Here is a 14580-nt window from a genome sequence, read left to right as displayed (position 1 = left end):
CCTCATGACTTGAATATAAAAGGAGAGAGAAAATGGAGAGCAATGGGCAGGTTAGCCTAATTCAAAGAGTAGGAAAACATGTAGTCTATAATTCTTTGGCTTGGCTTCGCGGACGAAGATTTATGGAGGGGGTAAATGTCCACGTCAGCTGCAGGCTCGTTTGTGGCTGACAAGTCCGATGCGGGACAGGCAGACACGGTTGCAGCGGTTGCAGGGGAAAATTGGTTGGTTGGGGTTGGGTGTTGGGTTTTTCCTCCTTTGCCTTTTGTCAGTGAGGTGGGCTCCGCGGTCTTCTTCAAAGGAGGTTGCTGCCCGCCGAACTGTGAGGCGCCAAGATGCACAGTTTGAGGCGATATCAGCCCACTGGCGGTGGTCAATGTGGCAGGCACCAAGAGATTTATTTAGGCAGTCCTTGTACCTTTTCTTTGGTGCACCTCTATCACGGTGGCCAGTGGAGAGCTCGCCATATAACACAATCTTGGGAAGGCGATGGTCCTCCATTCTGGAGACGTGACCCACCCAGCGCAGCTGGATCTTCAGCAGCGTGGACTCGATGCTGTCGACCTCTGCCATCTTGAGTACTTCGACGATAGGGATGAAAGCGCTCAAATGAGTGTTGAGGATGGAGCGGAGACAACGCTGGTGGAAGCGTTCTAGGAGCCGTAGGTGATGCCGGTAGAGGACCCATGATTCGGAGCTGAACAGGAGTGTGGGTATGACAACGGCTCTGTATACGCTTATCTTTGTGAGGTTTTTCAGTTGGTTGTTTTTCCAGACTCTTTTGTGTAGTCTTCCAAAGGCGCTATTTGCCTTGACGAGTCTGTTGTCTATCTCGTTGTCGATCCTTGCATCTGATGAAATGGTGCAGCCGAGATAGGTAAACTGGTTGAATAAAAGGGCGCTTGGAAATTTCCAGAGGATTAGAGAGTGTCGGCCAACACCATCATAGGCATTAGTCATTACTCTATTAAGGACATCTACAAGAGTGTCTCAGGAGAGTAGACTCTCTTCTCAAGGACTCTCACCACCCAACCATCCCCTCTTCTCACTCCTACAATCAGGAAGGAGGACCAAACTGGACAAACCCCCAACAGTACAAAAGCAGCTTCTTCCCATCTGTCATCAGATTTCTGAATGGACAATGAACAACACTCTCCCTCACTTTTTCTCCACTTTTGCACGAATTTAATTTTTTTAATGTAACTTACAGTAATTTTTGCACGTGATACTGCCACAAAACAATGAATTTCCTGATACATGTTCATGGTAATAAATTCTGATTCTTAAGTCGATGTGCATTTGTGAATGAACCTACTGTACCAGGTATAACATGACGATAAACTTGAATTTGAGTTATTTTGAATAACCGAGCTCGAGGAATAAAGATTGCACCGCCTAATGCTCCTTGTTGCCGCACCTAATGATGGTTAGAAAACTTGAATAAGCAAGCTATCTTTTGCACACAATAAACATTGATTTTTAGATTCAAATTCTTGACATTTCAATAGGAAACTAGTTCTGACGGCCACCAGAAAAAAAAATATTTTTGAAGGTGGTGGGGGGGGGGGGGGGGGAATGACTTTTTGCCCTCTCTCCTTCGCAGCAAAGAGGTGCAAAGGATGCTAAGACGACGAAATTGCACCTATTCTGGAGTTTGCCAAAGCAGAAGCTAATTTTGTTGAAGTGAATGAATTGTATCAAAGTGAGCACATTTTCTGCGTTCTTTACAGAACAAAGTCGAAGGGATGATCTCGAAGCATTAGGTCACATGTTCATGTACTTCCTCCGTGGCAGTTTGCCCTGGCAAGGTCTAAAGGTGAGTCATACCCCAATGTAGCACATGATGATTTCCTTGTATCAAAATAATTTCTCCATTAGTACCCTCACTATTTTTATTAAACTTAAAAGCAACATTTATAAATCTTGCTTATTATTGCGTGAAAATCTTGCTTTCAATCCTGTTTTTGTATGTTCTCCTTTGTGTGATATTTTTAAATGCATTCTTTATGGTGTAATTACAATCCTAATGGCACAATTATAATATGAAGGAATAATGTCAGTAAACTACCAGAGTTAAACCTCCAAAGAAAAAATAATTCCTGATGAGAAGATTTAAAGAGTGCTCACTTTACCAGATATTTTCTCGCTTTTGATCCCATTACAATTGAGAAGAAAACTTAGTGAACTTTTTGTGTTACTATTGAATTATCTTTCAGTTTATTTCTGTCAAATGATGAAATGACTATTTTTTCCTCCACATCTGGGGGAGTCCCAAAAATAAGACTCTTTCTACTCCAACTTACCTTTTTATTTTGATTTTTTTTCTGTTCAGTTGTTTTGCTTTACTGTGTTTGATTAAGGCCACCATTTTGAAATTTGACACCTTGAATTAAATATAGCTGGTGTTTCACTGTTTTTAGACTTTATATTTCTATGATTTTATTAACCTTTCTCTGCAAATTTGTGTTGAAAGATTGATAATGTCAAAATGAGTTACAAATCCTTCAATCCAGTGGCATTTGATATTTTATATACGATATAGATATTGCTAAATTAATTTTATAGGATTCCACTGAGCAGCCTAGAAAGCAAACTATTTTCAAAAGATGAATAATTATAAAGAGGAATTATTTGAATGACTAGATTGGCATTTGCTTGCCAGTTTTTTTGGGATTGATGGACTATTTTTGAAGGTACAGTCCATAATCATTTTAATTGTTAATATATAATGCAGTTGTGGTTTCCTTATCATATTTTCCACCTTGTGATTAAAATTTTGCCCCCATCTAATGTATATCCGTCTATTCCCTGCAAATTCCTGTGTGCATCCAGAAGCCTCTTAATGCTACTGTTATCTCAGCTTCCAGCACTACTTCTGGCGCCCCCCCCCACAGCCCCAGTCTACATTAATTTTAAAAAAACTTGCTCCTCGCATAATTTTTCCCCCTTCCCCACCTTAAACTTAGTAAAGTTTTGGTAAAATATGTCATAGAAACTGCATGTATAATGTGTATTATGAAGTAATTTTTGAGTGTTCTGTCAATTGTTTTAGGAATATTTTATTCAAATATACCTGTATTTTTTCCCATTTTAGGCTGACACTTTAAAAGAGCGATATCAAAAAATAGGTGATACCAAACGAGCTACCCCAATTGAAGTCTTGTGTGACAATTTCCCAGGTTTGAATCCTTTCTTCTGAAATCTAATTTGACCACAAGGCAGCCTTCCATTTAACATGACCCATTTTGCTTCACCTGTCATATCTCGGTGCTTCACCAACAAAGGACACGTTGAAGACTTGATGCCGTGGTTATTGGATTGTTTTGATCATTTAGTTTGTTTATTCGTCACAAAGGGTGTTTGTTCAAAGTAACATTTGAATACCTACTGATTAGATTAAAAACATATAGCTAATCTACATTATATTGTTTAAGAGAGCACACAAAGACCTCTATATATTTCCACAGGATCTTTAACATCCTCAAATGGAATCGCAACTTTGATATTTCTTTCAACATCTTATTTGCAGGGCTCACTCAAATTTTATTCATGATTTAACTAAGTGGATGATTTTATTTCACCTTGATTTACTTTAGGACTGTAAACCTTCAAGTACATTATCCAGCACCTACAGGGACTGCGGATGTCAGATATACGAATTTTCCGGTTGATTGAGTCTCACTGTTCCAATGACTAATACACTGTTTAAAAGACGAAAGAGAGCACAAAATGTAAAACAATTTGAAAAAAAAATCTATTTCAGTTTTTAATTATGTAAATTTCATTTTAATCAGGTAATTCCCGTAACTTACAAAATGTGAATTCAAACACCCCCAGTCGTTGCGCTAAGTGCTGCACTAAACGTGCCGCTGTTATCATTGCAGAGCGTGTCGAAAGAACCAAAGACTTGTTGATCCAAACCAAGGCTTTTATTAACTAGAAGATTGGAGCGTATCACAAGTAGGTCGACCAGTCCAGAATGACCTGCTCTGGCTAGGAGCAATCCTTTAAGACCTGCCAGTAGGTGTGGCTACACTCTCAGCCAATCACAGTCATCCTACACTACAATCTGTACATATACACATTGGTGATAGAATCTGTACTATCACAATAATAAACCCCTGCCAATTTTAAATTTGGGTATTTTTTTACTGCTGTATATGCCAGCATATTGGACGATCTTCGAAACTTTAAAATGTTAGCTCAAAATCGGAGTCTTATACACAGGGTCTAAAATCTGTATCTTGACAGCGAAGTCTCAACACTGCTGCCAACTTCCCCTCCCCCTCCATATCCTATCCTCATCCTGCTGGCTCTGTCTCAAGTATCCCAGTCAGGCCCTTGGCACACCCTCCTGGCACTGACATCCTGACTCACCTCCACACATCGAGAGACATTGCTAATTCAATAAATCGTCTCTTGTTTGGACTATACCTGCAAACATCAGTTCGTGTAAATGACATAACTGATAACACTCTTATTTGCCATCAAAGTAACATCTTCAAAAAACAATGAAATTGATTAAAACTGGCTTGCCCGTGACAGATTCATATTGGGCCCCTCTTGGCAAATCATATTTGTCGAGTGGCCATTCACTTGGTCAGCAAAGATGATATACTCAGGTGCTGCATTGGGACCTGGGCTCTCTTCTGACTGACCCAAGATGACAACCACTGTGCACTTATGTCAACTTTAGTTTTGTCAGGTATGTGTAATTGTTCGTTTTGATCAGGTATGCTAATTTGTTGATGATGAGATTTGCTTCCATTCAAGCAAAACATGAAACTTTCATCCTGCTGGATGCATCTTAAGATGCATAATGAATGGATCCTTTGAGAGAATGAATAAGAGACAGGGTTGTAATTAAACCTTGGTCAGCTTGCCTGGAATAAGATGTGTGCCATTAGGTATCCATTTTGCATCTTCAGTATTTAATAATTTAAATAGACAAGCATAGGAACAAATAAAAACCAGCTCGGGTGCATCATGAGACGATATGATCTATTTGTTGTACATGCATATTTTCATTATTTTCAAGGTTATTAATATTTTAAAGCATAGAATGATTTTTTTTCCATAGAAGAAATGGCAACGTACCTCCGCTATGTACGAAGACTTGATTTTTTTGAAAAACCAGACTATGAATACCTGAGAAAACTCTTCACAGATCTGTTTGATAGAAATGGCTTTGTGTTTGACTATGAATATGATTGGGTTGGCAAGCCATTAGTAAGTATTTTACACATTTTGAATGGCCTTTTAAATCTGTAAACAATGCTGTGCTCTGAATAGTTTTAAATACAGCAAGAGAATATGCAGTCTTATAGCAAGAAGTTGATACACATAGAAGAGGAGGTTGCCATTATTTGCTGCGATAACTAATTTTAGCTGAAGGTACTAATTTTAGCACAGGAAAAGATCTATAATTGATTATGTTTGATTAATGAGTACCATTTCTAATGAGATTACACATTAATCAAGTTCAGGCTAAAAAGCTTTGGGGGTTGCGGTTGAATAATGCACCATTTAGCTCCTGCATGGTGATTGGTATTTTGGTAAAGCACAGAGAATAATCAAAAAACTTGGGAATGTAGTCCAGGAAAGATTGAGGCTTCAAGAAGTTTTACAAATAAAAATGGGCATTGCACCCTTAACCTACTTTTCAAAAAGCAGCAGGTTTTGTGATGGGAGTAACATCTTCAAAACACACTACAGGCCATTACAACAGCATCTCCAAATCTATGTCCTCCACCACCCAATAACACCAGAAGGTGAATGAGAGTACTATCACCTGCAGGTTACCCTCCGAGTTACAAACCATCCTGTCTTGGATATTTGTCACCAGTCCTGGGTCTAATTCCTGGATCTCCTCACCAACCAGTACATTGGAAAAACTTTCAGGATTAAAACAATTGAAGAAGGCAGTTTACCATCACTTTCTCAAAGGCAATTTGAGTTGGACATTAAAAATTGGACTTTGCCAGGAATGAAGTTTTAAAAAATAGTATTGTCTTTTACAAATTTTGCAGGTAAGATGGAACAGGTGCTTCGCCGCCAATGCTCTCTATTTCTCCTGCTATCCTTCCCTGCACACCTATGCACACACAAACAAATTGGGGCCTCAAAGTACCCTTCATCGCTCTCCCTACCTATTTTAACTTTTCCTATTCACCAACTGACTACTTTTTATTTTCCCCAATCAGAACCAAAGCCACTTTCCTGTTCTTTGGCATTTTTTTTCTGTCCACTCCTCTCTCTTAGCCCAACTTTGTACTGATGCTGGTAATGTGAATCATGTTGAGAAAGGACAAAGCTGCCCAGTCTAACCTGTACTTCCCCTCAGAGTTTAAACTCATGTTCCTCGTCCTCCCTTTTCAAATCTTAACCATCAGAATTCCATGCAGATGTTGTAGACCTCTGAATCTTTTCTAAATCTCAGTCAGCTGTTTGACTAAATCGATAGAGTGAATTTAGTCCCTCTGGAAAGCTGAGGTTCTTTCAAGCTGCAGTTCATTCATGCAACTCCCCTTTGAACTCTTTAGAAGATTATTACTTCACTCATAAATTCCTGATTACCATTATTTTCATTCTTTAATTGAAAATGAGGTCAAGAATTTTAACCCGTTGTTTTATCTTGTACCTTGTAGTCTTTCTTCTGAGTTCAGGTTTTTACTTCCTATTGTGGGTTTCATCCAAGTTTTTCTTACCCTTCTTCGTGACCTTTGAATCCCACTGTCTGGAGTATTCTTGGAACTTCTACTCATGCTTTGGTCATGGGACCAGTATGTCATTCATGGTGTGGTCCAACCCGTATTATAGAGCAAATATAATGGGTTATCTAGGAATGTCATTCAGTGCTTTTGTTCTGGGGTGAGTGGGAAGAAGCAAGACAGAATGTTCTCTTACTAGGTGGTATAACTTCACTCCACCCTCATCTGAAACCCTGGCAAATTTCTATAGAGGTGTGATAGAAAGTGTGGTGATCAGCTACATCACAGTCTGGTATGGAAACACCAATGCCCCTAAGCGCAAAGCCCTGTAAAAGGTAGTGGATGCAGCCCAGGACATCACAGGGAAAATCCTCCCCACTGTTGAGCACATCTGCAGTAAGTGCTGCCGTCAGAGAGCAGCAGCAATCATCAAAGACCCTCACCACCCGGTATATGTATGCTCTGTTTTAACTGCTGCCATCAGGAAAGAGGTGTAGGTGCCACAAGACTCGCACCACCAGGCTCTGGAACAGCTGCTACCCCTCCACTTTCAGTCTCCTCAGTGACAAACTCGATCAGAGACTCGTTTAAGGACGCTTATGGACTTTATTGATTTTATTTTTGTTTGCATTTCTTTGTTTACATGGTTTACACTGTGTACAGTTTATTTTTTGCACTACCAATTAGTGGTAATTCTGCCACATACGCAGGAAAAAAGAATCTCAGGATTGTATGTGGTTTCATGTACGTATAAATATGAAATCGGGATCACCTGTGCTGCTTCAGTGCCATCCATTATTTTTTTCCCTTTGATTTTAATATTTTATTTATGTATGCAATTATTCTTTCAAACTCTTCATGAAATGATACCGATCAGTACAAGCTGGCTGGATCTCCATTATTTAATGATGATGAAATTTGGTCCACGCCAATTGCTTTCAATGTCCCTCAGTAAAAGACATTGAGCAAAATATTCCTTCAAAAAATGTACGAGGATTGTATTTGGGGGTCACGGACTCGTGGGCTGAAAGGGCCCATTTCTGGCAATTTGTCTAATACGTTATAATAAATCTTGCTAAAAAGTATTTATTTATGGGTGTCTTGTGGACTGGACCATGTAGAATGCTGATGTGCTATGTAATTGTCTCAGGAGAGCAGGGCAAGGTGTTTTAGAGTCCATTGCAAGAGGAGGAATGTGTAGGATGCAGCTGGAGGAAACAATGGAAGTGTTTTGTAACCTGCATTTATTTCCTTCCCATCCCTTTAACTTCAGCCAACTCCAATTGGTTCAATCCATGCTGACATACCACTCTCGCCACCCAACCGAGATAAAGCACCACAGCAAACAAAACAGGTAAGGACATGGATATTCTCATCATAACTAGACATGGGAATTCTGTGATGTAATTGTGATGTTCATGCATCTAGATAGATGCAATTTAATTAGCTTCGAGTTTTAGTGTAATCTTAAGCCACTAGTTTGACACCTAGACACTTTGTGAATTTTGCATGCTATAAAGTAAAATACTTGCAAACCAAATTTCCACGTTTTTAATTTGAACCTTGTGCTTCTTTCCTAAGTATACCATACCATAAACCTGTGTGTAGTGACAGAATCATGGACAGTTACAAAGCAGAAGGAAGCCCTTTGTCCCACTAGGTCTATGGTAACTCCTCAAACAATGCTATCTTTTCCAAGCCAAATTATGGCTCATCAGGGACTCCTCTGGTACTTTTGAAATATGATGTTGGTTTGTCTTTACCATACCTTTTGGGGAGAATTTCATATCCCCATCCATCATTGATGAAGGGCTCAAGCTCAAAACATTTGTTGTGTATCTTTATCTTTGCTACCGGTACACTGTTTGACTGGCTGAGTTTCTCCAACATTGTATATTTACCTCAGCCATTGTGTCAACACACTTTCATGTTTTATTTTTCTTCCCCCCATCATAATTTGTGAAAAACGTATCTTTAACTTCCCCCTTTAAAAATAACTAGAGATGGCACGTTAAAGTTAAAAAATTAGACATTCAGCACAGTAACAGGCCCTCCTGATCCACAAGCCCATGCTGTCCAAACACCCCAATTAACCTACAACCCCTGTATGTTTTGAAGGGTGGGAGCAAACCCAGGTAGACACTGGGCGAACGTACATGCTGGATTCAAGCCTGGATTCGCTGGCACTGTAATATTGTTCTGCTAGCCATGCCACCCATTTCCGATCTGCTAAAGAAAATCTGTCATCAGTTAAAACTCTGTCCCAAAAAAAAACAACCACAATCCAGCCAATCTTTTCCAGCTCTGGGAACATCCTGAATCTTCCCAGTGCCATATTTTGTTCCATTACTTGTATAATGCAATGTGATGAACGGAATTCTCCACACTATCCCAGCAGTGAGATGACTACTGCAAATTTACTAATCTCTAAACCTGTATGCATGAAGCATTGTACTTCATTATCTTGGTTAGAACTTGATACAGATGGAACAAACAGAAATTCTGTCATGATACTCTGCAATAATTTAGTAGATCAAATTAAAGAACAAAACAAAATACCGTTGAAGCTTGAAATAAAACAAAAGTGCTGGAAGTACCAGGGTCAAGCAGTATCTGTGGAGAAAGAAACCACGAATGTTTCAGGTTGTATCAGGACAGAAAAAGAGCAAGACAAGTTTTTGTAAATTCTGAAGCAGGAACCAGTGGAAGGGAAGAAAGTGGCAGAAGGCATCAAAAGAGTTGACATGACAGGCTTTTATTGAATGTTTGTTGCTAATCTGTACTCTGAGTTAGAGGTAAATGATTTGAAATGGGGAAAGAAAGATCACAAGATAAACAAACAGAAGTAGGCCATTTGGCCCATCAAGTCTGCTCTGCAAATCCACCCTGAGCTAAACTGTTTTCACTTCTAGTTCCAATTTTCTGCCATTTCCCCATATCCCTTCATACCTTGACTAATTAGATACCTGTTAATCTCCCCAAGTGATTGGGCCTCCACAGCTGTATGTAGCAACAACTTCCACAAATCCACGATCCTTTGGCTAAAGAAATTTCTCCTCATTTCAGTTTTAAATGGGTACCTTCTAATTCTAAGACCATGTCCTGTTATCCTGGATTCACCTACTGAGAGAAATCTCTTATTCACATCTACTCTGTCCATTCCTTTCAACATTCGATATGTTTCTACGTGATCTTTTCTCATTCTTCTATATTCCTATGAATATAGTCCAAGAGCCTCTAAATGTTTCTTGTATGTTAGCTCCTACATTCCAGGGACCATCCTGGCAAATCTTTTCTGTACTCTCTCCAACATTATTACGTCCCTTCTAAGATAAGGCACCAAAACTGCACACTGTTCTCCAAATGAGGTCTCACCAGTGCCCCCTAGAGCCTCATCAACACCTCTTTACTCTTGTACACTATTCCTCTTGAAACGAAGACCAACATTGCATTCATTTATTTTCCACTGCCAATCCAACCTGATGGTTAATTTTTAGATTATGTAGCATGAGGTCCTCCAAGTCCCTTTGAATTTTCTTCTCATCTCCAAATAATAACCTGTCTGTTTATTTCCTCTTCCAAAATGTACAACCATACATTTCTCAACATTGTATCTCATTTGCCATTTCTTTGCCCACTCTGCCAAGCTGTCTAAGTCTCTCTGCAATCATTCAGTTTCTTCAACACTTCCTACTCCACCACCCATCTTGGTGTCATCTGCAAACTTAGCCACAAAACCATTTAGTTCATAATCTAAATCATCAATATATATTGTAAAAAGAAGGAGCCCCAACACCGACCCCCGTGGAACATCGCCAGTAACTGGCTATCAGCCAGAACACGATCCTTTTATTCCCACCTTTGCTTCCTGCCTATCAGATGGACCGAGGGAAGATGTTGGGGGGAAGAGGAAGATAAAATAAGCACTGTCTAGGAAGTTGTGGACAAGGCATTTTTGGAGTGATTGATGAGTAAACTTGGGTTTATTCAGAGGTCAAAATCTCAGCAGAATGGTGAAACGAAAGAGGAGGGTATTTTATATGGGAGTGCCTTGCTAGACGGTTTAGATGCATATTGGTTGATATTTCACCCCTCAAAGTAACCAGAGAGCTGGTTATTTTATGACCGTGACAACACTCATGGAAGTACCTTTTATGATGTAATTATAATGCTTGCAAACTGTAGCGAACTGCATAGGATGGTGAACCTAATTTCTCTTCATGAATTCACCCTGGTTGCTAAATTATTCCTGGGGCGACAAGGTATCATGCAGGATTGAACAGTGGCCTTTGCCATATTCTTTCTCTCTTAGTAATTTTGTATATTTGCTTTGTATGGTGAAATAATCATACTTCATAATATGTCTTTGGAAACCTGTGAAGAGTGACAATTCAACATGCCACGTTTGAATCTTAAAGACAGATTGCATTTGATAATTTTTTATTCTTTGGATCATTTATTCTTTTAATGATAGATTATTAATTACACAAATCTTAGTCATGCATGCGAATATTCATCGATCATTTATGAAAGAGATTCCAATTGGGTAGCTTTTGTCTTTGACCATTGCTGTGAGATTACTGACATTCAAAGTGAGTTTCAAAACATAATGAAAGCAGTAAAATGTAAGAGTCAGGGAAAAAATGGTCTGGTTTTGCCAGATAGATATGTTGCATGCTTTACTATAGCATCCATCCAGAGTAGACAGTATCTGCACTGTGTAGTTGCACTAAAGTCCCTTGGATTACAGATATGAAGAAGCAGAAGGTAATTGGCTTTTACACTGGTCCAGTGTTAATCTTGGTTGCTATATTAAAGCAGTGTTTATATTTCAAAAGTTGTTCCTTATCGCTAAAGGACTTTGTGATGTCCTGGAAGGAGCAATAGTGAACATAGAAAATTATAGCATAGTAGAGGCCCTTCGGCCCCCAATGTTGTGCAGACCTACGTAAACCCACTCAACAAATCATTGTGGCACGAAACCATTTCATATTTTTCCCTCCTTTTATATGCTTCAATAAAAATATCCACCTTCCAGTTGTTAAGTCAGTGAACATAGTTTCATCACTGCTAAATGATTCCTAGGATGACAAGGTGCCACATGGGATTGAATGCAGAAGAATGAGAGGGGACCTCATTGTAGGGAGGCACAGCTGCTGCCTCAAAGCACCAGAGCCCTGGGTCTAAGCTGGTCCCTAATGTTGTCTGTGTGTTTTCCCATTTTCCCTGTGATCAAATGTTTATTTCTCCAGGTGCTGCAGATTAGTAGGTTAATTAGCCACTGTAAATTGCCCATGGTGCACAACTGAGTGGTAGAATCTGGATGAAGCAGATAGGAACGTGGGAAGATCCATGTTAATGGTCAGCAATGACTCTGGCAAGGGACCTGTTTTTCGCTCTGTGTTATTCTTGGGGCGGCACGGTTAGCGCAATGCTGTTAGAGCACCAGCGACCAGTGTTCGAATCCTGCACATTTGTAAGGAGTTTTATGTTTTCCCCGTGTCTTTGTGGTTTTTCCCCAGGTACTCTGGTTTCGAACTACCCTTTAAAATGTACTGGGAGAGTTGATCATTTGGGTGGCACGGGCTTGTGGGCCAAAAGGACCTGTCAATTTTTTTTTAAATTAATGAAGCGTACAAAGTTCTGACTGGATAGGTGGAGAATGTTTCTCTGGTTGCAAGGCTGAGATTGTTGCAAGGCTAAGATGTTTTGGGTTAAATGGGACAAAACGTCTTCACTCAGAGGGTGTAAACCTGCGACATTCTTTATAGGTGGCACTGGAGACTAAATCACTGAATGCAAAGGAGGTAGATGCATTTCTATACACAAGGCACCAGTGAGGAGGGAGTGAAAACATGCTGTTGAGATGGCCACAATCATGTTGAATGGCGGAGGAGGCTTGAAATGCCTAATGTCGTCGCCAGCTCTTATTTTCTGTATTTCTTCTGTTTTTCTGATTGTCAACAACACTCTTCACCTGGGAAAGAAAAACAGAAGATTTCCCAAACTTTCAACTTCTGGTTAAGCTGAAATTGGCCCTTTTTTTTTGCATAAGTGTAACTTGTGGCAAATTATACCCTGTCCTCCTAGTTTGTAATATACATTTGGAAGTGGTGTCATTTTGAGAGCACTAAAGCTTCCTCCATTCTTTGAGGTGGACGCAGCTGAAAAGAATAGTAATCCCTCCTCCTTAAGAGCAGGAAGAAAAGCTGTAGGACAGCATGGTCAGAAACCAATGAGCATGAAACTCTAGTTCACAAGAGAAAAGTGGGAGATGTTCTCTGAGGGTCAGTTTCAGCACATTGGAGTCCAAAAGTTAGCAAACTGTTGGACATCAGGAGCATGTCCTGCTGAGGTCCTACTCCTTGAATCCACAGATCTCTGCACTAAATCAGTTTACCGTGCTAAATCATTTGTGCTGAGCCGAGTCCCTAACTGCATTTTGTATCTGGTGTCTGAGTTTGTACTGTGCCCCATTCATTCAGTTGCTGAGCTGGGTGGAAAATATAAGCCAAATAGATTTTTTTGATCTTGATATTTGCTTTTAATTTGACATCATTTGAATGTTTGTAAATCTTTGTTTCTAATCTTTATAAATAAAAAAATTCAACTGTTTTTAAAAGTCTGATTGTGGGCTTCCAAATCCTCCACCTCAGGCCAAGTTGTGATCTATTCTGCCTCAGAGAATAGCAGCAGCAGTAAGGCCTGGAGTATTATTTGTTGTAAGAGGACGGTGAAGTTTAGTACACTGTAGGGATCAGTTGGGGACTATGTTCATGGGTTTCTACAACTATGATCAACCCTCACTGAAGACTCAAGATTATTTTATGGTCATTTAATTAAGCAGAAAATGTGATGTTACACAAAATTTCCTTTAGTCAACCAAAATTCAAAGATCAGCATAAATTGCCAGCAACCTTTACAGCCAGAGAAAGAGAAGCAAAAGAGAGTCCCTCCAGAGTCACTATAAATGTACAGCCTTCAGTCCAAACCATCAGCATACCCAAGCTCCAGATTCACACCTCTGACACAATCAGGAAGCCTCCAGCGCCCTCTCACATCCTGGTTCAAATACCTGGTACCCCTTCAGCCAATCTCCAGCAGTCCGTAGCCTGGTGTGACCACAGTTGCCTGCAGCTTGCATGGGTGCTTCGCCTTGAGACGTCATCATCCTACCTCTGATGTGTTCTTCACCCTCCGAGTCCCTCACTGGTCTTTTGTCAAGGTCACTGTCCTGTGAGTTGTCTTCTCTGCATTTCCTTTTCAAACAGGGTGCAGTCTCCCTGTTTTCTGGTGCCTTGTGCTAGTCCTCCACTTCCCCAGAGTTTGCAACCCTCGTGGCTGCTGCCGATCATGGGCACCGCAATCTTGGGCCAGACCCTGCAGTCACAGGACCCTGCAGTTGACTCCTTTAACAGGCCATTTAAAGCCTGTACAGAGCCGGTGGCAGTCGGACTGGCTGGTTGGACCCCATGGGGGAGTGCTTTGATTTTGCTCCTCGCTCTCTGCAAGTCCACACCAGCGGCAGCACTGCCCTTACACCAATGCAGGCAGTGTCGTAATTTTTTTTTCTGATGCGCAATGTTGGATGTAGGTGTTTCAGATTATACAAGCACTTGTGTTCCAATCCCAACCATTTTTTTCGTGGCAGATTGGAATTTGGTTTCTGTTCACAGTTAATTGTGTCATAAAACAATAACAAAAATCAAAAGTCAAATAGAAGAAAAATTAATTTAACTGTATTTAGATGAACCAAAAAGCAAGCTACAGATTTTGGAAATCTGAAACAAAATAGTAGAAACACTTAGCAGGTCGTGCAGCATCTGTAGTTACTGTTTGAGGTCAAAGACCCTTCATCACAATTGGTTCC

The 14580-nt window shown here is 40.1% G+C and overlaps 1 protein-coding gene and 1 long non-coding RNA gene across 14 annotated transcripts in view; one reads left to right on the top strand and one right to left on the bottom strand.

The window, feature by feature from the left end:
- The window catches only part of LOC138759005 (uncharacterized), a 55868-nt gene that overhangs the window by 9315 nt on the left and 31973 nt on the right, over positions 1–14580 (bottom strand). For both annotated transcript variants that reach the window (XR_011354582.1, XR_011354581.1), the window contains exon 2: positions 3582–3701. This is a non-coding gene — a long non-coding RNA (uncharacterized lncRNA). The remainder of the gene's footprint in view (positions 1–3581; positions 3702–14580) is intronic.
- The window catches only part of LOC138759003 (casein kinase I), a 120581-nt gene that overhangs the window by 91239 nt on the left and 14762 nt on the right, over positions 1–14580 (top strand). For 9 of the 12 annotated variants that reach the window (XM_069928741.1, XM_069928742.1, XM_069928747.1 and 6 more), the window contains 4 exons: positions 1731–1816; positions 3095–3179; positions 5081–5229; positions 7984–8064. In XM_069928741.1, the coding sequence (XP_069784842.1) occupies positions 1731–1816; positions 3095–3179; positions 5081–5229; positions 7984–8064 (401 nt within the window). The remainder of the gene's footprint in view (positions 1–1730; positions 1817–3094; positions 3180–5080; positions 5230–7983; positions 8065–14580) is intronic. The other 3 variants (XM_069928745.1, XM_069928752.1, XM_069928751.1) reach the window with 1 other exon arrangement.

Source organism: Narcine bancroftii, chromosome 3 (assembly GCF_036971445.1).
Source record: "Narcine bancroftii isolate sNarBan1 chromosome 3, sNarBan1.hap1, whole genome shotgun sequence".
Lineage (NCBI taxonomy): Eukaryota > Metazoa > Chordata > Chondrichthyes > Torpediniformes > Narcinidae > Narcine > Narcine bancroftii.
The sequence above is the reverse complement of the archived record's forward strand: the minus strand, read 5'-3'. Positions and strand labels throughout refer to the sequence as shown.